The sequence below is a fragment of the Ostrinia furnacalis genome, unplaced genomic scaffold, assembly GCF_004193835.3.
Source record: "Ostrinia furnacalis isolate ACB-3 unplaced genomic scaffold, ASM419383v2 OfSCF0075, whole genome shotgun sequence".
NCBI lineage: Eukaryota > Metazoa > Arthropoda > Insecta > Lepidoptera > Crambidae > Ostrinia > Ostrinia furnacalis.
The window spans coordinates 302258-326213 of NW_021130314.1; the positions used below are offsets into that span (position 1 = coordinate 302258).

General features: G+C 32.9%; 1 protein-coding gene across 5 annotated transcripts; it reads left to right on the forward strand.

The window, feature by feature from the left end:
* Positions 1-394: 394 nt before the first annotated feature.
* Positions 395-23198, forward strand: LOC114350408 (TOX high mobility group box family member 3). Of its 5 annotated transcripts, none has more exons than XM_028301204.1 (14): positions 395-501; positions 11283-11357; positions 13244-13375; positions 16704-16813; positions 17014-17233; positions 17782-17859; positions 18077-18210; positions 18296-18431; positions 18576-18656; positions 19428-19703; positions 19873-20100; positions 20522-20809; positions 21097-21215; positions 21664-23198. In XM_028301204.1, exons 1-14 carry the CDS (start codon positions 436-438, stop codon positions 21731-21733), a joined length of 2013 nt encoding a protein of 670 aa, XP_028157005.1. In that variant the 5' UTR covers positions 395-435; the 3' UTR covers positions 21734-23198. The 5 variants fall into 5 exon arrangements, with proteins under 5 accessions (XP_028157005.1, XP_028157023.1, XP_028157030.1 ...); XM_028301213.1 differs by lacking the exon at positions 395-501 and adding an exon at positions 3932-4273; XM_028301222.1 differs by lacking the exon at positions 17782-17859 and having other exon boundaries at positions 399-501.
* Positions 23199-23956: the final 758 nt, after the last annotated feature.

Consider the following 23956-nt stretch of genomic DNA (forward strand, 5'->3'; position numbering starts at 1 on the left):
ACAACCTTTTTAGAGTGCACTTTTTAATTGACGGCAGCGCGTTTATAATTATTTGTCTTTGATTGTTTTAGTGCTTTTAAGTTGGAAGTTCCTTAACTATTATAATTTTTTTAGTTTCTTCTTTTGTAATCTATCGTTGTATTATCAAACTCATTTTCACAAACTTTCGTAAATTCTTGGAGTTGAAACTCACGTTTTCATCCCCAAATAACAAGGAAATATGAAGGAAAATTATTTGTTTTGATACTTAAACTTCCTTCAACCTTAAGATAATTTTGATCCGCGCTCATATTTCACAACATTTTGATGTCTTACACTACGGCATATAACATAGACGTTTCATTCGGTAGGTATTGACGAAGAAGAAAATCTGAAAAGCTGGTAAATGAACTCTCCTATTTTGGAAACAGTGCACGAATACATCAATGCATCAGAATGGAATCGGTTCAAATGCCATCGGAGGACCAGGAAAGGGCCTACAAGTTATATAATATGTACAAGGTAAGTCCGCACCAATATTATTATGTAATCTTTTTTTCCGTTGACATTTAATTCATAAACATTTCATTCATTACCTTAAATATTTTTCGCCTTACATTTATCACACTTTTTTATCATCATACTTTACTTGTTCAATATTATTCTTGGAAAATGTACATATTAATTTAAAAGTAACGTCTCGGGTGATCGGACGGCGAAACGATATAATCCTTCACGGAGAGTGCCAAACACTGTCGCCTCTAACGAACTTATCATAAAGACTATTAAAATGTATTTACAAAAAAAAAGTAAGTGGGTATAGTTTTTTTACATATTATAGTAAGTGTATTTACATATTATATCGATTGTCCCATATTGACCCATATTTATTTACAAACTGCTTAGTTTGGGACTAGAGGCGCAATGTAAGATATCCAAAGATATTTATTTATTTCGTGTAAAACGTTTGTTTATTCTCCATTATAAATTAGTTTGTAGAAACACCGAACAGGATATCGCTGGCTTTGAAAACTGCCTGTAACTATCTGAAACATACACAGAAAACTAAAATAGTTACCTTGATACGCAAATAAAATACATAACATACTATCTTTTAACGGCACCGTATATTCAAATTGGCCAATCAATCAATCCAACTCATGCTGATAGATGCCGCGATGGAAGAAAACATATTATAACATATTTTCCAGGAAAATCCTCCCATTTTCTTATTTTATTTTGCTAGTCATAACTTCATCAACCAGGAATTATTTTAGCACGTTACTTGTATAGCAAATAAAAGGAATGAGTAAAAAGAAAGAAAGAAAATGTTTATTTGGTCCAAAACAATTATTACAATTTTACAGTTCAAAGTATTTGTAAGTACATGTTTGAACCAAAATGGCATGCGCTTTTCAAAAACATTTCACTTTTGCTTCTAGGAAAAAATATTGTATCAAACTTAAGTCAATGTAATCTGATTGAAGTGTTCAAGTATCTTATTGTTTGATTTAACTTCCTCAAAGATAGTTTTTAAGTACGTTTTTAGGTACCTCTAATTTAATTCTAAGATAGCAAGTCATACTAAAGTTTTCCGACCCGTATTTTAAAAAACCTATCTTAGGATTGTTTTTCATAGCACGTACTTTTCCGTTCTGAAAATTTGAATTTTCAATTTTTATAATAGCAATAGAAGGTTCAATCGAGTACGACGCAACAGAAACTTACATTTGCGAATCCAACTCACACTTGACTGGTTTTTGGATTTGTACGATGTTTGTGTTAAACGTTTATAAGTTGAAGTTGATTGTTATGAGGTGTTTGTACAGCGATTTGTGGCCTGTAACAACAAACGTCAGGGCAAGCTCACCCTCGTCAATGTCGGACGGAACTTATATTTAAATCTGCCAATAAACAACTGATGTTCTCTTTTAATTTGTTTAAAAATAGACAGACAGACAGTATTTACTTTAATATAATTAACATAAGAATTCTTAAGCTTTGTAAATTTATTGTTGCATATAGAGTTGGGTATTTTCAGTTCCTTTTCAGTAACGACAAAAGAAGTTTTCACAAACTTTATTTACCTAGGCCTAGGCTAGAGCTCGTTAATTATAAATTTTAAAGTCCTGAAACAAACCAGCCCCTATTCTCTAACTTCAACATTGGAGGAGGCCTAAAATATATCATAATTCCTTTGAAATTACGCTCCTAATTAACGGCAGCTGTAAAAGATGTTTTTATTTATGAAAGAACTCGCAAAGTTTAAGTATTTTAATCTTAATCTGTACTAACTTAGGCTTACTTAAGTTTTGCTGCGTGGATAATATTAGTCCTTTTTTTTTAAATAAAGAGCTCTAACTTGGCTTAGGGCTGATTTTTCAATCCTCAGATATCTTTTATCTGAAGAATAACCTTGTCATTTTGACATATTTCCCATACTGAAACTGTCAATGTGCCAAACTTATTCTCCAGTTAAAAGTTATCTGACGATTGAAAAATCAGCCCTTAAAATAAAGTATTAAAGGTATTTTTTTCCTTTACGGCTAAAGTTCTTTGATAGTATTTTTTAAACGAAACAACAATTTTTGTTTAAAAATTGTATTCTGTTATGACAGCAAACAATCCGTTGCCATGACAATTACAGCTCTGAAACTATGCTAGATAAAAAATCGTAGTTGGTGAAAACAGGAACTCTAAAAATCACCCAGGCACCGTTTATTTTTTCTCCCAGACTTTGAGTCTACACGTTGTACACTGTCTGTACTAATAAAGAATATGAAATTGATTCGGTCTGTCCGCTATGTAAACTAAAGCGCTGTACACACCGTAGATCGACGGTTTTACATCGATGCAACGTTGTCTGAGTCGGCACGAGACAGCATCTATGTATACGCAGCGCTATCTAGCGATGGGCGAGGGTGGTGAAACGCAGTTGTATTTTCAACATATCGATCTAACAAAACGTTTTTCAAACATTTAATAATATAAAAAAAAAACTTTATTTAACACTTGTTTTATCAAAAGCAAAAGCTCTTAAGAAAATAATTTTATAAGAAATCTTAAAAATAATTAACTTCAATACACATAAATAACATGTAATATTATTCAACAAATATAATTTTAGACGCACTATAAAAAAAAAACAAAAAATGTTCGTAATCTAAGTAGGTACCTACTCGTAATTACACAGAATAAAAATTAAGTAGAATATTCTTCAAAAATATTTGTTTATGGGCGTGGAATGTAGCTTCGTGGGTAGTTTGAAATTTGGAGTCTCATGCGCAGTAGAGTCTGATGCTTCAGAACCAGTTGCAAGGGCTAACGGACTCTACATTTGTCTTCATTAAATGTTTTAAAGCTTTTAAACAGTTCAAGATTTTTAAACAAAATAAAAAGTAATTGACAATCAAAATGAAAATAGTATAGTAGCCTAATTTGTTTTATTTTTCTAGCATTTAAAAACATTGAAAAACAGAAGGTTTTTAATTGTTTTTGCACCATAATAACCTGCACATTAAAGTAACTACAAAATATCATGCACCGTTTAATTAGTAGGGTAGGAAAAATACACATTCGGGTATCTACCCTCATTCTGCGAGCTCTTATGGCTTACAATAATTATTATTGTCCCCAGTGGCAAAAGTGGCTAATGCCTCGTAGAAAACAACTAATACCGCGCCAAGCAAGAGGTCTTGTAATGAAAATATGATTATGATGTAGTAGGAGTACACGTAGAGCATAATGTGCTAACATAAGATAAGCAATGCCGAATATTGCGGCAGTTATCATTTGAATTTGGCTGCACCAACGGTCGCAGGACTAGTCAGCAGACCAAAAAGCAATGTTAACAACAGCAGCGCCATCGGCATCGCGCGGTGGTTGGCGGCACTAGCGCCGGGCGGCGCGGCCCCCCGAGCGAGGCGCGAACAGCGACCGCCACGCAGTCTTCCCGCGCGGTCCGCACGTGCGTCTAGCGTGCCTTCACATCGCCCCACAGTTTCCGAACGAACCTCAAATTCCACAAAAGTGCAAATACAAAACATTCACTGAAACTCACTGTGATCAAAGTTTGTGAACGACGACCAGGATACGACGTTGCGTCACGTCGTACTGTGTAATGACTCCAGTGCTCTATCAATTAAAGTTGTAATTGTATAATTTTTCTTCCTCTATAGATTAATTAGATCTTACATAGAACCGGAAGGTATTAAATTAATGAATGGAATTAATTAAAACCACTACGTTTCGTTAAATGGAATACATATATGGCAGTTAACTGAATACATAAATGGTATGTATAAAACTTTCTATGATTATCTTGCATTGTTTAAATTGTTTACGTAGTTATTTTCAAAGAGTTATAAAACTTTATCAATGTAGCAATAAACATGATTTATTTTAATGTAAATAAACTGGACAAATATAATTTTTAACGAGTGAAACGACTCCATATCTCCAAAGTAAGTTACGTAGTAGCTCTACTAAGTAACAGTTGTGAAATGTTTTTTATGGATTTAATTTCTGTAATGTACCAAGAAAATGTATAAGATAAATAAAAAAATAACAAAGCAGTGTTTTTCAACACTTCTTTAAAAAAATATTACATTTTACGCTTTAAGCATTTAAAAGTGTGTTAAGTCGCGTTTAGAGACAATAATTACATTTTATTATGTAGAAAATATAACTCGTCGACATGCATCATTTACTCGGGTGTATATTTATTTAAATGACGACAAACATCACTATCTACGACCAACTGAAACATGCCTCGATAGAGCGATAAGATATGCCACAGTTAATTATTTATTAGTTGCCTACTTTGTAAATGTTTCTTTCAAGAATTCAAGTAATTCTTATGTTACCAATAAAGAAAAAATATTTTGCAGCTACTTTAACAAATTAATATCTACCGACTGTCATGTTTCATATGTATGTATTAGCTTAAAGTAAATCAATATTTTAAATTAAGTACGACTCTTTTAGCGAACGTATTTTAAAACGATAAAAATATTATTTCTAAGATTCCTTGTTAATTAATGATCAGATTTGGCTGTATTAATTAAAAGATGATCATAGATCATAGATCACTTTTAAGATGAAAATAGCTTCAAATACGTGTATTAAATATTTACATACACCGTGATCAAAGATAATATACCGGCTCTACCACGGTTATAAAAATAAATGTAACAGACTTGTATTTTAAAAAGTGCTTGCCCTAAAAATAGGGCAAGTGAGTCGCGGCATGAAACCTTACGAAAGGTTTATGGACATATCGCATAACGGCAGTTTAATACTGACTACGACTATTACAATAAAATTTTAACGGCATACCCAATTCAAATATTAGGCAACAAAAAACCAACATATCCCCCAATAATTTATTCAACCCTTGTTTCAATAATTAAGTAAAAGTAAAATCGTGTCAAGCATTTACGTTTTAAATCTACAAAACGACACATCCCCAAGTAAAAAGGTTATCTGTTTTGGCTCGAAACAAATCTAAAAGCTCAATAAAAACTCTACCTCTTCAAACAATGCGTCTGTACCGGTTTTTTGGAGCAAAAAAATGAATCCACCTGCTTTCTTATTTTTATTTGTTTGTCTCCCCTATAGGACGAAAGCAAGCTACGATCAGAGATGCGTTCCAATTGTAATAACATCAATTGATTTAACGCTATTTTAGTGGGAGGAATAAAACGAGGTCACCGACCGGCAATTATGTCCTCCTAGAGACTACTCCGTAGCTACATTACATTATAATGGTATTATGCTTTCTTGAATTCAACATGCGATATAAATCAAGAAATGGTAATGTTTTCGTTTTGCATAGTTCTCTTTGATGTAAATGTTATTCTATACTAATTTAAATTATCTGCATTCTTTGTCCAACCCAATAAAAGAATGAAACAACGTTTTAGAATAATACGTCAAGCAGTTCATTTTCGAACTGTATTAAACTTACCTACTTTACGAAACTTTCTACTTTCCACGCTCTAAAAACATATTAGAAACATCGTATCGTTATGGATGCCACATTATAATCGACAATTACTGAGATTTATCGGTTAGAAAAATTATCATTCCATTTTGTTTGTTCGTTTAGTTGTTTTAAGTCTAATTAGGCTTGTTTAAGAAGAATAGACAATTATGAGTTAAAATGTAGAGTGCTTGAAGGATATTTAATTACGAGCGTTCGATGTTTTAAGTAGTGTATCAATATTTATGAATGCTAGCATATTACAAAATCCAATAGCTCGAAAGCAATTATCAGGGTGTCCTTTCACTTGGTGCTGGTGTGTGTGCTGTATAAGCCCATTTGGGCCCGCAGCCGGTGCGTGGAACCGGTCCGTGGAATGAGACCGACTTGTGCTCAAGGTACTATACAATGTTGATCAATCGGATTTTAGACGATTAAAACGGTTCTCACATTCAATTCAATAAACGTTTGGTTGTTATACTTTATTGGTCTATTGGATTTGGTTGTTGGATTTAATAGAATATGCAGTATCAATATACAAAGTAGGTAAGTAGAATTCACACATTTGGGCAAATTCAAAACTCTGATTAGATGATAATGTAGAGCCAGAAATTGTTTGAGTTTTATCGAGTTGCCGTTCTTTGTTATTTTTTACTCCTGAAGTCAATAAATTATAAAATCGTCTGTCCATTAAACGGCTGATCTATCAACGCACACCCAAAAAAAATCTTAATAGCTTTTTTTGTAACCTAACCAGCTAAGTTCGAACAAGCGGGGCGTTTCAAAGTATCCATCAGCTTATTATTAAGACTACTAAAATTAGGTATTACGATTTATAACTGAAGAGACACTTATTTTTGGAAATAAATGCCTATTACAATCACATTTTATTAAAATAACTCTACACGTGCAACGCTGCAGGCAACCGCTAAGTCACCATAACATAACATAACTTATACCAAATACATACACTTACTGACACAACACAATGTTAATAAACAAGTACATTCTAACGAAAATAGGTACTCTAAATAACAATATACATATTCACTATTAAGAGATTTTCCTCTGAATACGTAATAAAATATACAGGTGTAGTAAACACCCCGAGCGCAATTCTGTGGAAGTTCTCTCTCAATGCTACGTTTACTTTAAGCACGAGTTCTCAGAACATAAGCCAAGTGTTTATGAAACTTCTAAGAACAAAAAATAAGAAAGGATGTTTTATAACACCTTCATAAAAGAATTTCTCGGAGAAATAACTTTACGGGCATTTATATCTTATGGACAGCAAACTATTTTTGATGCCAACGCCTAAAAGAAACATACAGGCTTCACACAATTCTTATTACTTAATGTAATAAATTCTGAAATCTTTCTTTCACGGAACATAAGTACTTATTTTTCTTTTAAATTAGATAGAGATACCTATCTTTTCTGCCTTTTAAGTAGCCTTTAACACAACTTCATACTCTTTGTTTAGACAACAACTAGAAAAACGTATAGGAATGTACAAATATGACTTATGTAAACAATCAAGTGGGCATTTGTGAACGAGTAGTTTATATCTACATAAGGCCATGACCCCAATTAATCTCCTTAATTAAAAGAAAAGTGTCCACATAGGCAAATGTCACACACAATATGAAGAAGCACATTAAAATATGAAGGAAATTATGTTTTCTTTTTTTTTCAAAACGACTGAAAAATACATAGTAGGTATTATCAGGTAGGAAGAAATTTCTTATACTATTATGGGTTCTGAAAAAAAATCGATTTTGATTTGATTTCCCCACGAATAATGTTTAATCATCCTGTATGCTCACGTTCAAAATGCTCTACAAAAATAAATTGTATGGTCGTCGTCTAAAATAGACTAAGCTGTAATAAAATACTAAAAGTGTTGCGTCTGTTGCACAGATCAAATCAAATGCCGTAAGACAGTGTGCCATTTAGGCGCAACGCAATGTTATTCAATATCGCAATCTTAAGAAATGCTGTATTGAGTATTGCTGAACTGATCATGTAAAAACTAACTTTCATCTTAACTTACTTTTGCTTAGTCTGTCAGTACCTACTCATTCAATTTTAAATAAAAGTACTAATCCATGCATGTTTTAGTAATTTTCACGTCACAAGTAAAATATCCATAAACAAAGAAAACTGTTTTAAATGCTGAAAATCTGTTATATTTGAAGCTCTGAATCTCTGCGCTCTACTTACTTAACATTTGAACGCGAAACACTATAATTAATTTCCATTAGTCAAAGCATATTTTACGATATAAATTAATATAATAAAATGTACAACATAAACATTCATTGATGTCCATAAAGATTAACATGAACTCCAATCAGTATATTAAATAATAGTAATTGGCTCGTTACTGTAAGTTTACGATAATACTATAAAATTAAATTTACCTCCAAGCCTAACTTAGAATAATTTGCTCCGAGCCGAGTGAGATGCAATCAACAATTTACTCAAGCGAACGTAGGAAATTTAATATCGTGTAAAAAGTAAAAAGTAATAAAATTGATCCTCTAACTATCATGTCGGGAAGTTAACGAGGTTGTTGTGTACAGTAACCATACTTTATATAGGATTTTTCGTTTGAGTTTAGCCCTTATGTCGAAGGATATTAGACTGCTCAGTATCAGGATACGTTATAGCAACACAATTCGCTGAAATTGTTCCCGCAAATCGAAGCTCAGGGAATCTCGTGACGTCGTGCTGTAATAAAATCAATAGCGAATTAAACTCTTCCCTCGAAGTTGTTATTACTAAACTTAAATCTGTCATCGGAAGTTAGTTATCAACGGGACATGGATTATTGAAAAAAACATTATGTGCCGTGTCCCAAGCCGTCATCTTATTATTTAAATAGTTATTTCAAACAAATTGCCCAACATAATTATATGCTTTGAGAGATGACGGATGGATTTGTAAATTAATTGCCGAAGCTTTTTAAAACTTTTAAACATTCACCAATATTGTATTTTGAATTAAAAACGGCGGCGGAGTGTCTAAAATTCTACCTACTGATAAAATTGGACTAAATAATGTGTAGGTTTATAATATTTTCTAAAAATAAAAACATTATATTTCTATAGAATGTGAGGAAAATTCGGAGAATTTCTAGGAATGAGTGCTATGCTATTTGATTTACAACAACTTCTACTTTCACGACGAATACATTTGCTTTTTATAAAAGTTATTGGCTCTACCTTGACATTGTGAGTAATAAACAAATCGGTATAGGCTTTCTTACGCTGTTTCTAGTTGTATCAGTTAATTACAGTCAAAAAGCGCTAGAATTCTTATTAGAATTGAATTATTTTTGTTACCCATAGTGAGGCACGAAAAAATTGAGGTACTAGTGCGACGCTACACACCGCGCCGAGTGACCGCATTCTTAAACTTATATTATAGGTTCTAATGCTGTTATTAAGGCCGTAATACATCAGGCCCATGTTTTAATTATAATTTTCGTGTCTAATTTTATACCTAATGTTTATTCAATTATTTTTATTGTGTGTTAATTTAACCTAGGCTTTTTGAAATAACATAAGAGCGATAGAAAGTCTTTATTATATATATAATCTTTTCTCTGTATAATCTCTACTACGAAAATATTTACATGATGTTAATTCCACTTAGTAGGTACCTACAACGATTTTCAGGGAGAACTTATTTCAGGGGAATTATAAAGTATATTAGGGTCATTCCACAAAAATATGTCAACTCTTAGTCCGCGCCACATTTCACATGAAATATTTGTTAATATTTTATTCCAAAATTGTTAAATAACAGCTCGCAATGTGCTTTATTCATCACCCATTTATATTTTTTGAAACTATTTTTAAAACATCTTAAATTCCTTTTGAATGACCCAAAACGTCATTCCCTAGGCATGTCCGTACTCCAAAAGTTTGTGTTTTGGGACCCACATTTATAAAAACATCAACTTTATCCTTTGTTTTAATTAACGAATAATCTATTTAAATGTATATTACACCAAATTCTATTAATATTTTGCGGTTTCAATAAACAATAATTTGATTTTCTTTAGTTGAAAAAGAGTCTACAGTTTTTAGCGTCATTCCCTCGCCACGCACTGATTTTATAATTTTGCGCTTTAATATGTATTTAGAGTGAATGACATTTAGTTGAGTTTAAAGTACGATACGAAGTTATCCTCAGACCATACTGGCTTTGCGGTAGCCGTTTTTTGAATTAATGCAAACGTGACAGTTGTTACCGAAACATGTGTTAATCCAGTCACTTCGTCAGTCCCTAGTTGAGTAGCTGTATTGATTATAATAGGAAATTGTATATAATTTAATAGTATTTACGTGTAGTTTTTTGGCTATTTTCGGCACATGGTATTAAGCATTCTTATAATATAAAGTTAATCTGCATTTGTGTTAAGTTTTACTCCAAATCGTCAGTCCCTAGAGCGTCAGGCCCTAACTTTAAATGGCACTTGGGACTAAATTACTAGTTAGGGAATGATGTTTTTTATATAGTGATAATAACAAAACAACTACATTATGTGTATTAACTTATCTATAAATGTTAAGGTTAAAAGTTTTATACTTTATTAGAAGTCATATAGGAGTAATGTAGTATGAAAAAATTGAAAATTATAATTTCTCCTAAAATAAAGCATAAAATGACTGGCCCTTTTAGACATAACATAATTAATTAATAAACAATAATTTACACTAATAAACTATTCAAAAGCATCTTAAAAAAGTTACGGACAAAATGACGTCGAAAATATACAGATTTTTATGGAATGACCCATTAAAATAGGTACACTTTACGTTCCATTACTCTAATCTCTCTAGAACTCTCTCAAATAAAAGGTATTTTTTGTATAAAATATTACCTACTGACGATTGACCTTGCCAACGCGAATAAAGTTTTATCACAGTTATTACACAATATTAAATAATTTTGTTCCATTATATTATAATAATAATCCTTATTTATAACCGTTGCTGTTTTTAACGCTCGATTATAAAGCATGCCTCAAGCAATATTGAAAACTATTTTCTGTAAAGCAAAGCCCAAGAAGGAAGCTTTTAATGTATCTTCAACATTAATCTTATTGTATATTCTTTCAAAATGTAGTGAGATTTTCAAATAATTATTGAAATTTAAAAAAAACTCGTTTTTTATTTAGGTTTCTATCAATCAGTATCTAAGTCATTTAGTTTCCACTGCAGGAACACGACCCTCTCCAATTTACCAGAAGCAAATGGACAAAAGGTTATGTAACTTTATATTAAACATAAAATTTTGTTTGTTTCAGCGACCTGAAAACCTCGAGTCGCCGCTGTCAGCACCACGCGACTCCAAGAATAGCATATACGCTATGAATGATCAGGTTAGCAATATATTATATCTCATATAATTTAATACGAGTTTTATCAACCGCTAAACCTAAAGTCATTGTCATTTCAGTTACATCTATACTTATAATAAATCTGTAGAGAGGTCAATTCTGTACATGAAATATATTTTCAAAATAACTATCAGGGGGTGATTAGTGATCGATACTAATGCCAAAAATGCAATCAGTAAAATTTTTGTCTGTCTTGTATGTTCCTTATAGAAACAAAAACTACTCGACGGATTTTAACGAAACTTGGTACAATTATTCTTCATACTCCTGGGCAGGTTATAGTATACTTAGGAATTCCCACGGGAACGGGAATTAGCGGGAAAATCCTTTTGTATGAAAAATCTAAACCGCTTAAGTTAGACGCTTGAAATTTGGCATGCAGGTATCTTAGTAAACTTAAAGCTTAGTTACAATAGGATATTGCAAAATTCCCACGGAAACGGGAGTTAGCGGGAAAATACATTTGGTAAACTGTTTAGTTACAACAGGATATTGCAAAATTACCACGGGAACCGGAGTTAGCGGGAAAAAACATTTGTATCAAAAAATCTAAACCGCGTAAGATAGATGAATGGGGTAAAACGGGATCCACGCGTACGAAGTCGCAGGCGGCCGCTAGTACGAAATAATCAAAATACAAATGATATAAAAGTTCTCCGGTCCACATACATCATCACGTTGTAGATATGCTTGCCCTTATTATGTACCTACTAGCATACATAGAGGTAGGGATAGTTAAATTCTAGTTCTAATGTAGATTAGGAGTTCACGCTAACAGAAGTTCTTAGGTATGCTAGATTTTTTAAGATTAACATGGAGTTAATCCTTACACATTCTAGTATAAGATTTTGTCATAATTATTACCTACAGGAAAATGATTTCTTTTAATTTAAATAGTATTGAGAAACAGGTCTAATTTATTGATAGCGTTTCAGTAACAAGACAAGAAAAGATTACAGAAATAATAAAACAGAAGACACCAACTTGATTAAATACTACGCAGATTACCCTGAATCGTCCCTTGAAAATAACTTCCACATGTAAATAGACAAAAAGAAATAATTAGCAGTCTATAATACATAGTCATGACGACAATAGAACGAATAACAATGGTACAATTACAGCGAGAGCTTTTTATTGCCATTAACATTGTATAGAAACTTCTTGTGACGGTATTCTCTCATACACTTTCTTATGTATTCAACTTTGTATTAAATAACTAGTAGTTACAATGTTTGTTAAGTACCAATTTGCGAACAAATTAATTACATCCACTAAAACAGAGTAATAAAAAAAACTCAATAAGAAAATTAAACCCGTTTTGAATTCATATTCCTCCTCACAAAACGTCCCAACTCCCAAGTTCGATTCTCAGTTCGATAAACTTTTCTCAATTAACTTGGGTCAGCTAAGTAGGTATCTCAGTTGCTGTCGGAATGGGTAAAAATACGTGTACAAATCACGTAGAATCATCTCTATCGATTTGGTAACTGTTCATCGAATGATTCTGAATGCTAAGTACTCGTGTCTTGGTGTTTTGAGAGGATCCCTCGATAGAAAATTGCTAGTATTAAAATATGCTTTAATATTTAAGGATGAGATGCTGCTGCTTTGTTGTCTAGTCTATCTCTTATAAAGTTCGAAGGGCAACAAAATAAATAAAACACAGTGGCATCTTGTGTGTAGTAGGAGCGAATTTGCAATAAAACTCGACTCTCTGTGCAGGCGACTGTACATAACTCTACCAATAACAAAAGCATACCTACCCAATCTTTATTAGACACTTCCTTATGACGTGGGGCCTTGGGCCTTACGGTACCACAGTTTAGTACTTTAATTGAATCACGTTTTGTGTTATCTTGTTTTAGACTTTTCACACCCCATCATTTGGCGACGAAGAGTTCGATATTCCCCTCATTCACGGACAGCATGCGACTGGTGGCAGCGTGCAGAACTCAGCGCACATTCAGTATACGCAGCTTCACCATACAGCCCCTCAGGTACGCATTCCATTTTCAAATTATGACGGAAAAATAGCTCTACTTTCTTTTGTTTGTTAACAAAGTTCTTTTTTTTACAAGAATAGTAATAGGTATTTAAATAAAATATCCTTTTAATTTTCTTTAAAGACCTCATTAATATTTATTCATTGTCTATAAAATTTCGTACAAAATGAAACGTTTGCGTAGCTAATGCAATAATGGTATTATTGGTAAGTAAACCTCTGAAACCGAACTTCTATCACAGTGGCCCGAAAGTTACACAACAACGTTATTGGTATCTCGGATCCGCCCTACTTTTTAGATTGCTTTTTATTGTAATTGAATGCCTATCAATGGATTCCGTTTAACATCTCAGTTGAGTTACCCCAACTCTTGTCCCAATTTATAAATGGGTGGATAAAATCATACGAAAACTAGATTTTATGCAATTATTTCTGTTACTTTACTTCGACTTTTCGATTAGTATTTTTGACCCATACATTTTTAGTATATAGCTTCTGCTCTTGACATAGCCCACGTGGAGGATTTTCGATTATCTACATTCAGATTCTGATGTATAATGTTTGTATTTTATAACATTGTAAAGTTTCATCAAAATTTATCCAGTAGTTTTTGCGTAAAGGACTAAAAACCATCCATATGTAGTTAAAGCTAAGTTTAAGTAGAAATTAAAGATATCTTTGGAGATTATGATAGGTATGTGCAGAGATAAACTTAGAAAGGAAGCTCCGGGATCAACACATCTACATCAACTCAGACAGCCAAGTGAGCCAAGCAGCATTGCTAGCCTTAAAAGCATTGTATCCTTCGAATACACGTCAAAATTGGTGCAAACATTCACCGAGACACTGAATGCACTGGGAAATACTAACAAAGTAACGCTTACATGGGTACCAGGACATTCGAATATACAGGGTGGAAACGATAAGTGATCTCATTCGATTATTTCTAAACTATACAAGATATCGAAAAACTGGTTACTGATCCTAAAAGTGCTTCACGAGCTCTATCCAAAGGTACCAAAATAGGTTACAGAATTAATTGGATCTATCCGAAAATTAAATGTTTTCAGCCTCCATACTAAATGTAGGGGAACCTGTTGTACTTAGGCCAGTTTTTCGAATTTTGATTTTTTGAAAAATAATGGTGATAGTTAAACTTGTCTAGTGCAGTTATATTTAAAGATCATTTAATTAACTACATAATTCATTCATAAAATTGTGTATAATTTTAAAAATTTGGGCATACTAGCTGCTAGAAAAAAAAAGGGAAAACTGTCCTAGGTACAACAAACCAGATGTACCTTGGACCGTGTACGTTGTACCTATTTAAATTTAAATAAATGCTTATATTCGCTTCAATTTGTTAATTTTCTGTTAAATTATTATTTGAAATACCAATTATTACAGTTATTAGCAACAATATCTAAGTAAAAGTATTTTTTAAAAAAGATCCTCATCCATATTTTTTGTACTAATTATTTTTCACAATTTTTTGGCAACAAATCACTTAAGTTTAAGCCGGCTCTCCAGTCCATGTTTAGCCTTACACAATCAACAAAAATATGACAATATTCAACATTTTTTCTAGAAAATTTTGTTGAATGTTGATATGTATGCCAGCCAAACAAAATTAGAAGTATTAATTTTTTTATTAAACAATAAACACTTAAAATTAACTCGTAAATTGCATTCATATTTAAAATTATTCATGGAAAACATTGGTTTCAGGCTTTACTTGCTATAATATTATCAATACATGAGTACCATGACTGTGGCTGTACTAAATGTATGGAAGCTGGAAACATTGAATTTTAGGATGGATCCAGTTAATTTTGTAACCTATTATTGGTATCGTTGGATAGAGCTCGTGAACCACTTTCAGGATCAGTAACCAGTTTTTGAATATCTTGTATAGTTTTTAATATTATGCGGTTTTACTAAATGTATGGAAGCTGGAAACATTGAGTTTTTGGATAGATCCAGTTTATTATGTAACCTATCATTGGTACCGTTTGAAAGAGCTTGTGAAGCACTTTTAGAATCAGTAATCAGTTTTTCGATATCTTGTATAGTTTAGAAATAATCGAGTGAGATCACTTAACGTTTCCACCCTGTAGAAGGAAACGAAGTAGCAGATGAACTCGCCAGAGATGGAGCCGATAACCCTCAAATCGGCGTAGAACCGTTCTGTGGCATCACCAAACAACGAGCCACCACGCTACTACCGCCCTCTGCAAACAAGAGGCTATTGAGTGGTGGAAGTCTACATCGGGACAAAAACACTCAAAAGCACTCATTCAGGGATATAGCAACAAAGTAACTAAGGAACTGCTAAAGTTCAAAAGATACAAAGCCTGTGCAGTGACTAGAATACTAACCGGCCACTGCAAACTAAACAAACACAAATCAAACCTAAACATGACCGAGGAAACTCTGTGCAGATTCTGCCATACAGAAGAAAAAACGGCCATGCATGTTCTTTGCTCATGCGGCCCGCTTAAGAGCAAAAGAAGTATCCATCTCGGGAGATCTCGGGTGACACAGTCATCATGCACCCGGATGAGATAGCAGATATCACGCTCCAAAGAATCTGAAAATTTATAGACTCAACGGGACTAAGCAGTGAACTCTAAAGACAAGGGCTGCCACAATAGATCAAACCTGGTCGAGCTGGCGCAAATGAAGGCCCAAAAACCAATAATATGTAATATGTAGTTAAGTCATAAGTTAAGTGTAGATTAAAATGTGTCTCCAATATCCATTGCGAGGTGAAACTTTAAGTTAGGTTTTTACCGTTTACTGCGGCTCATATTAAAATCATTTATCAGTGAATACACGACGCCTAATCGCGATAATGGCAGTAAAAAGCAGTTAGTTCCTGCCTAGACAGACTCTTAGTTTGAAATGTATAATAAATTGATTACTTATTTAATAATATGGTCTATGTAAATTGAAAAGTTCAATTGAAATAGCTACCGGTTATTTCAATGAGCTTCACTAGTCTTCCTGGTGCAGAAAAAAAAAGAAAAAAATGACAGATGATGATACACGTCAAAAAAGTTTGGCGAGTGTTTTTGTCATGTGATTACGGATTTCAAATGCATTTTATATACATTTTGTTTGTTTAAATTTAGTTACAATATGGCTTTAATTTTTCGTTAATTATTATTCTTATTATTTCAATTCAAAAAACCCTTTTGCTTAGTTATGTAAGAATTTTATTGTTACCATTATTTAGGTTATGTTGTTAACGTCACACAAACACAAACTTGTTTGTTTCAACTTTAAAGAAGTTGTGATAAAAAAAATGGTATTGCTCTCAGGTGGGTATGATGAATCCGGCTCAAGACGGACTAGCACCGCCGGGCGGTGCACCTTCTTACCAGCAACCTCTTTATTTACAAGAACCCCATACACCTGTTACGTCGCACAGGTAACTATTGATACTAGTTTTTACCAACATAATGTTGTAATAACTTGGCATTCACATAATATTTTCACGCTTTCCATCTCAAACTACAGTCTAACATCCATTACTTACTTTTTCTTGTGGTTTGAACCCACAACTATACATCTTTACCTTTATGTAGATACAATTTGAAACCAGAGTTTTCATATTCATTTGTTTTCTAGTGGGGCAGGTGCCCCTGCTGGTAACTACATGATCCAGCAGCAACCTGGTGGTCAGCAGCGGCTGCTGATGATGCAACCCAGCCAAGTGATGAGTGGCCCACCCACACCCAGTACTCCCACTCAACCCTCAGCACCTGTATATGGATCCCCACAACGAGCGTCACCACCAGGCACAACTAGTGATGATTCAGATGACAGTGTGCCTTCACATCATTCCCAGGTAATTTCACTTTATAAAACCTCATATTATAATATATTATGCCACATAAAATAAATGTACCATCAATGATAATACCAGCATATTTTAACCTTAAGTCTTAAATACAACAAAACAGACATGTGTGAGTATTCTTTGCATTTTAAATTTAGTCCATTTTATGGAAAATTACCATTATGTGACACTTCTTTCTTAACCCCACTAATGTTTATACTTGTACAACATCCCCTGATCAATCAAAGTAGTAAAATAATATTTTAATTAGGTAGCCGGTAGGTAATAAAATATTTAACATTTTCCTCAGATTGTGTCAAATTTTACAACATTCCATAATAACAATTTCGATGTACTTTATATATGTTAAAAATAAAATACCTATAGTTCCCAGTCCTAAATTAAAACACAAAGTCAAGAATAGTGCATTAAGCTATTTATTACCATGTAGAAATATAGTTCATTGGCAGGTACCTACTTCTTGGTTTATCATTTAGTGTTTAAATAAGTAGAACATAATAATAAAAGATTCTAATGAATTGGTTGTTTGTTGGTAGTTGCCTGGTGATGCGGAAAGCCTTCTGCCTATCCATTATTGCTCAGCGAGCCGGCAGCAACAAACTACGCTTCATCAGGTATAGGCAAATTTTACCGCTTACATATTTCCACACACAGTATTGCCTATTCTTATAGATTTCTGTTGCCAATGAACTATATTATATGTAGTATGTACATACTTATTTATATTTATTATAAATACACCACTTTGCTTATGCATGTAATTATCAAAGCTAATTATTATTTTATTAGTTTGTTTATAAACACATAAATTACATTTCTTTATTTACACAGATGGGTGTAAGCAGTATGGGAGTAAAAAGGTCTTCTCCAGAACCCATGGATAATGGAATGAATCGGGGACAAATGCAGAAAAAACCTAAAGTTCAAAAGAAAAAGAAGAAGAGAGATCCAAATGAACCACAAAAGTAAGAGATATACTTACATTTTAAAATAATGTCTCATTTAATTTCAATTATCTTAATTAATTAATATTTTTTCTGTTTTTTATAGACCAGTGTCAGCATATGCACTATTTTTCCGGGACACACAAGCAGCAATAAAAGGACAAAATCCCAATGCAAGTTTTGGAGAAGTTTCAAAAATAGTTGCATCCATGTGGGATGGTCTTGATTCAGAACATAAAAGTGTAAGCATAATGAAATTGTTATTTTGTTGAATTGTTTAAAATAAATAAATAACATTATCTAAGTAAAGCAAAATTATTGTCTCTAAGCCAATAATTTTCTTTCACGTTTTGTTCATGTTTTTATTATTGTTATTTTGTGTATAGGTTTACAAACAGAAGACCGAAGTGGCCAAAAAGGAGTATCTCAAAGCACTTGCTGCATACAGAGCTAGCTTAGTTTCAAAGGTATTTATGAAGAACAATAAATATTAAAGTTTTTTTATTGCTTACACTGAGAATACTTGAGACAAAAATAATCAAAGATTCGTTTAATGTTTGACAACAACAGGAATGGCAGGAAATCGTTTCGAAAGCAGATTCCAAGATAAAAATGAAATACCTAGTAAACACAAATCCGATTATTTATTGTACTTTGTAACCCTGTATAAAAATAATTGTCATACACGCGGTTTTGGGCGTAGTCTGGTAACGAAGCAACGTTATTCACTCGTTACAAATAACGTTAACGTATAAACTCAATTCCTTTGCTACAAACAACAACTGTCAATGTCAGTGAACTCGTTCCATTCGTTCTTGGCAAACCGGAATTTCTCAAGGTCTGAGCGGAGCTTTTGTTAAATTTGTTCAAGATACCCTTGCTTTTGTTCTTGGATCCTGAGCTTTTAGACGTTATTTAGAGGTTTTTAGCTGATTACTTATTTAAATTAGCGGTCACAATTACAAAATTAGTAAAAGTTTACGTATGTAAACGTTTGTTTATTTGCCGACCAAAACAAAAGCTTCTACAACCTACGCAAACTTTCATATAAATCGAAGCTCACAAGGTTGAACTTTTGTTCTGTTTTGTTCAATGTGATCGTAATTCTTTCTAATTTCGTACCATATTTATATGTACAAATAAATCCACATTCCTGTTTGTTTATTATTGAAGCTTTCTAACCTCAAAGTTTACAATGTGATTCAAAGTTTAATATTATTGTGATTTTGAATTTCCAGGGAGGTGAACAGGAGAACCAGACCATGTATAATCACAACAATAGTGCCAATTCAAATTATGGTAATTATTACCAGGGGCAAACATATGGAAATGGTCACTCACCTCAAGGATTTGTGCCAAACAGTGTGCCTCAAGGCTATTCGCCACAAAACTACCCTGGAGGCCAACCACAGCCCGCTTACCCTGGCCAAACTCCACAAGGATACCCTGCTAATCCCCAACAATCACCTCAAAACTATCAAGGCAATATGGCCCATGCACCACAAAATTACCAGGTATGTACTTTTTGTTGTTAAATTACTATTTAACAGTTATTTTCTTATTGATGAGGTATGACTTAAGAAATCTGTAATTCATACAGGATATTGTTTTATCTAAATTGAGCTCACTTAAAGTTTTGTCTTTATAAAAAAACCAAAATAATTATGAAAACTTTGTTCTTAGGGTGTTCCGGGTCAATCACCCCAGAGTTATCAAGTAAACCCTGGCAACTCACCCCAAGGCTGTCAGCCCAGCCTTGCACAGTCTCCACGAAGTTATCAGCCAGCGCAGTCGCCATCTAACTACGCTGCAAATTCAGGCCTATCACCACCGGGTTACAGACAAGTACAATCGCAGTCCCCACCCATGGGGTCTGTTCACCCTGCCATGCAGTACCATCATTCCCAACAGGTGAGTCAATGTTGTATTGAAATTTTAAATGAACAGCTATTTATAAAAAACTAGCTGACCCGGCGAACTTCGTACCGCCTTAGTGTAGAGATTTTCTTTATATTTATTTCTGTAAAAACCTTGTACAGAGTATTAGAAAACTACGATACTACTAGATGAGTAATGTCAAGTAATTTGTCAACCTACTTTAAAATAAAATCACTTATACCCTTATTAATAAAATGTTAATAACACTGGATTAAAATTACATTTCCATACTAAATGACAATTTAAGCCAGAGTCCAACTAGGGTGTAACTTTTATTAATAAGGGGGTTATAGCTAGTCGAAGTTCTTGCATGCTATTCTTTTAAACATAATTTAATTATTATTACAACTATTATCCAATAACATATTAAACAATGACAATTTATTTGTAACAGCAAATGCAGCAAGCTCATCAACAAATGCAACAGGCACATCAGGTACAACAGTATCAGCAACAACAACAACAGCAGCAGCAACAACAACAACAACAGCAGCAGCAACAACAACAGCAGCAGCAGCAACAACAGCAGCAGCAGCAACAACAGCAGCAGCAACAACAACAGCAACAACAACAGCAACAGCAGCAGCAACCACAGCAACAACAAATCCCTGGACAAGTGCCAAAACCTGAACATTCTCCAAATAGTAACGGCAGCTCTGGCATGCCACAGCAGTCGCCTGATGTAAGTTCAGTGTCCCGTCATTTCAATACATTTTCCCAGAACATTCATATAATTGAACAGTGGGGCTAATTTACAATATTAGAACATTTTAAAAATAATCAGAAAACCTTATACTTTTATTTTAGTACCTTGAGAGTGGCTCTACCTTTTTTGAAATTATATTCTAAATTTTTCTCAAAGCACACTTCATCACACAAGTCATACATTTTCAAATTTAAAATAAAAGGGCAACATTGCAATAAAATTATATTGATGCAATTCAATTCAATCAATTATCTTCTTCACAGCAAAATGAAAACAGAAGTACACCCTCATGTATCCGACAAGGCTGTACAAACCCAGCCATAGCCAATAGTGAATGGGAAGATGAATATTGTTCCAATGAATGTGTAGTCAGCCACTGCAGGTAAATGATCATTTGACATCTTAAAAAATGTATTAAAACGAAGCACTCTGCTCTTTCAAAATATGTGATGATGGTAGCTTCAATCACTTGCTTCCCTGCAACAGCAACCAACCCAGTTGTTTCGTGGTTTTTTCAATAACTTATTATTTTAGTTAATATAGTCGGGATATTGCTATATTATTTTCGTTGTCTAATTACACTTTATTCTTTTATAATTAAAAAGCTGAAATAAATTGTGCAATTACATTTATTGATCCACAACAAAAACCTTAACACCGCCTATTGCCAGCGATTTATTGAGAAACCATTAGTAATGGATAATATAATTTTAAAAAATCCAATGTTGGTCCAGTACTGCATCAATTTATGACCACTGGTCAGCGCTGTGTTATAATTGTGTTGTAACATAATTATTAACATAGCCTTTATATGAAATAATTGTTTTCAGAGATGTCTTCAGCTCTTGGGTAGCTTCCAACAGCAGCAACCAGATGCAAAATTTTTCCGCAGTGAAGTAAACTATCTGTACATATCAAGAGTAGTTACTAATAGATAAATTACTCTTTCAAGTTTATATTGAGTCTAGAAGTACATTGTGAAATATTAGTGTAATTATTTTCATTTGTTACAGTACCTAATATCTTTTGTTTGAGTGTTTTATGCCCTCAATGGTTTATATGCCTCTAAAGTTATAGATCTGCTTAAGACGCGTAGTTATGAAACGACGCACTAGACTAGATTGAAATTCTAGCATAGTTTCAAACCTAAACTTTAGTTTGAAACAAGTCGAACATTATTATCGAACAGGCCTTATGTGGATTATATGGGAGACAATGATTTCTTTTTTCAAAAACTTTCTTTGTTGATTTCTATACATATTTTGTATTGTATTTTTTGCATGACGTGGAAGTAGTCTTTATTTATTTGCTAAAGCATATTAAGCAAAAATGTAAAGGAATATGTACTAGGCCTACATAATGATCAGGCTAAAGCAAAGCTAGTGTTAAAACTAAAATGTAATTCTCCTTAGTAATTATGTTTTTATTAGCTGAAAATACTAGATAGTAATTTCAACTCATTTGTAAATTATTTTAACAAAATATAACTAAGGCTTGTGTGAATAAAATATTTATACACGAATAGTGTTTCAAAAGCATTTACAAGCTTTTATTTCGTTTAAATATTATGAACAAACAAACTCTACATTAACCTCGTTAATAAAGCAATCCTTGCCTTAAATATGGTTATGTAATATTTAATTATAGGTATCTAGATTTAAGCTCGAATAAAGCACGATGATGCATATTAGCAATGAAAAACTTGTATTAATAATACCTTTCAGTATTTATTATTGATTCAAAATCATTGTTTATAAACTAGCATTTATTACGTTGTAATATAATCCATTAAATATTATATAATGGTTTAAGATTAGTTGCTGTAAGATTATCTGTTTTAATACTTGATCATGCGTGTAAGCAGGCATTAGAAAAACCATAATCGAGTCCTCAAATCGTGCTGTCGTCAAAGTGAAAAGGAAAAAATACGACCATAACATAATAATACTTTATGTTAAAAACTAGTTTTTTTGACTTGGACGGTTAGATAAATTGTTGATTTCGATATACTAAATCTTAAAAATATCAAAGTTCCAACTATGTAGCATAGGTACATAAGTATAAGATAGCAACATTTACTTTCCTACAGACCTGTGTTTAGTATTATAGGATTTAGCTGGACCAAAATTTTCTTTATTCAAAGCAAAACTATTTTAGAATATTTGATAAACTCTAAGTTTTATGTATAGGTATTAAATATATTATTACAATTGTAAATAAACACATGCAATAATAGCAGTAGGTACCTAGCAGTAGAAAATACGTGAGACATAATTTCAAACTTATGTTATTTATTTCGTAAACCTGTTAGATACAATATAGCATCAAAATAATCTTTTAAAATGTAAAATAAAAATGTATAAAATGTAATTAGAAAAAAATGGTTTCAATAAATTTCATAAACATACAAATTGGTTTTTCATGGCTAATACAAATTATCTTTACAACATACTAGCTTTTGCCCGTGGCTTCACCCGCCTGAAATTTAGTTTATCACAGATCGTCATAAATTATAGCCTATATGTTACAATAATACTGTGAAGTTTCATCAAAATCCGTTTAGTAGTTTTTGCGTGAAAGAGTAACAAACATCCAGACATCCAAATTTTCGCATTTATAATATTAATAGGATAGTGTGTCCCAGAAAGAATGGGTGAATTAAACTGCTATGGGAGGTAGCTTGATGGGGGTAGGAGAGCCCCTATAAAAAAGTAATATCGGTTTTTATAAGGACAACATCTATCTCAAGGGTTTCCATTTGAAATAAAATGCGTTATACTTAAATTAGAATAATGAGGCAACCATTAAAATACGTGAGGTGATTTAGTCTGGATCCTGGGTAAAATTCCCGCAAAGAAGGAAGGGTTAAGGTAAGGTAAACATTAAAATCGACAGATCTGACGCAGCTGCTGAAAGCTCCAAGTGAGTGGTTTCTTTCGTCGTGCAATGCATGAAATAAATAATCTAGTTTTCCTTTCTTCCAACGAAAAATACGTTAGGATCTCAGTCGGGCGGGGCTACAAACACTGTAACGATATTTTAACGTTATTTTTGTTCCTCTCTCTAGTCTTTAGTATTAATCGAGGCTGGCAACAATTCAACTCGAGCTTGTGCTCGACCAAA

Coding starts and splice junctions, on each gene's coding strand:
- LOC114350408 (XM_028301204.1), top strand. CDS start 436: ATGGAATCGGTTCAAATGCCATCGGAGGACCAGGAAAGGGCCTACAAG. Junction 13,376..16,703: donor TTCACCATACAGCCCCTCAG/GTACGCATTCCA, acceptor TATTGCTCTCAG/GTGGGTATGATGAATCCGGC. Junction 16,814..17,013: donor ACACCTGTTACGTCGCACAG/GTAACTATTGAT, acceptor TTTGTTTTCTAG/TGGGGCAGGTGCCCCTGCTG.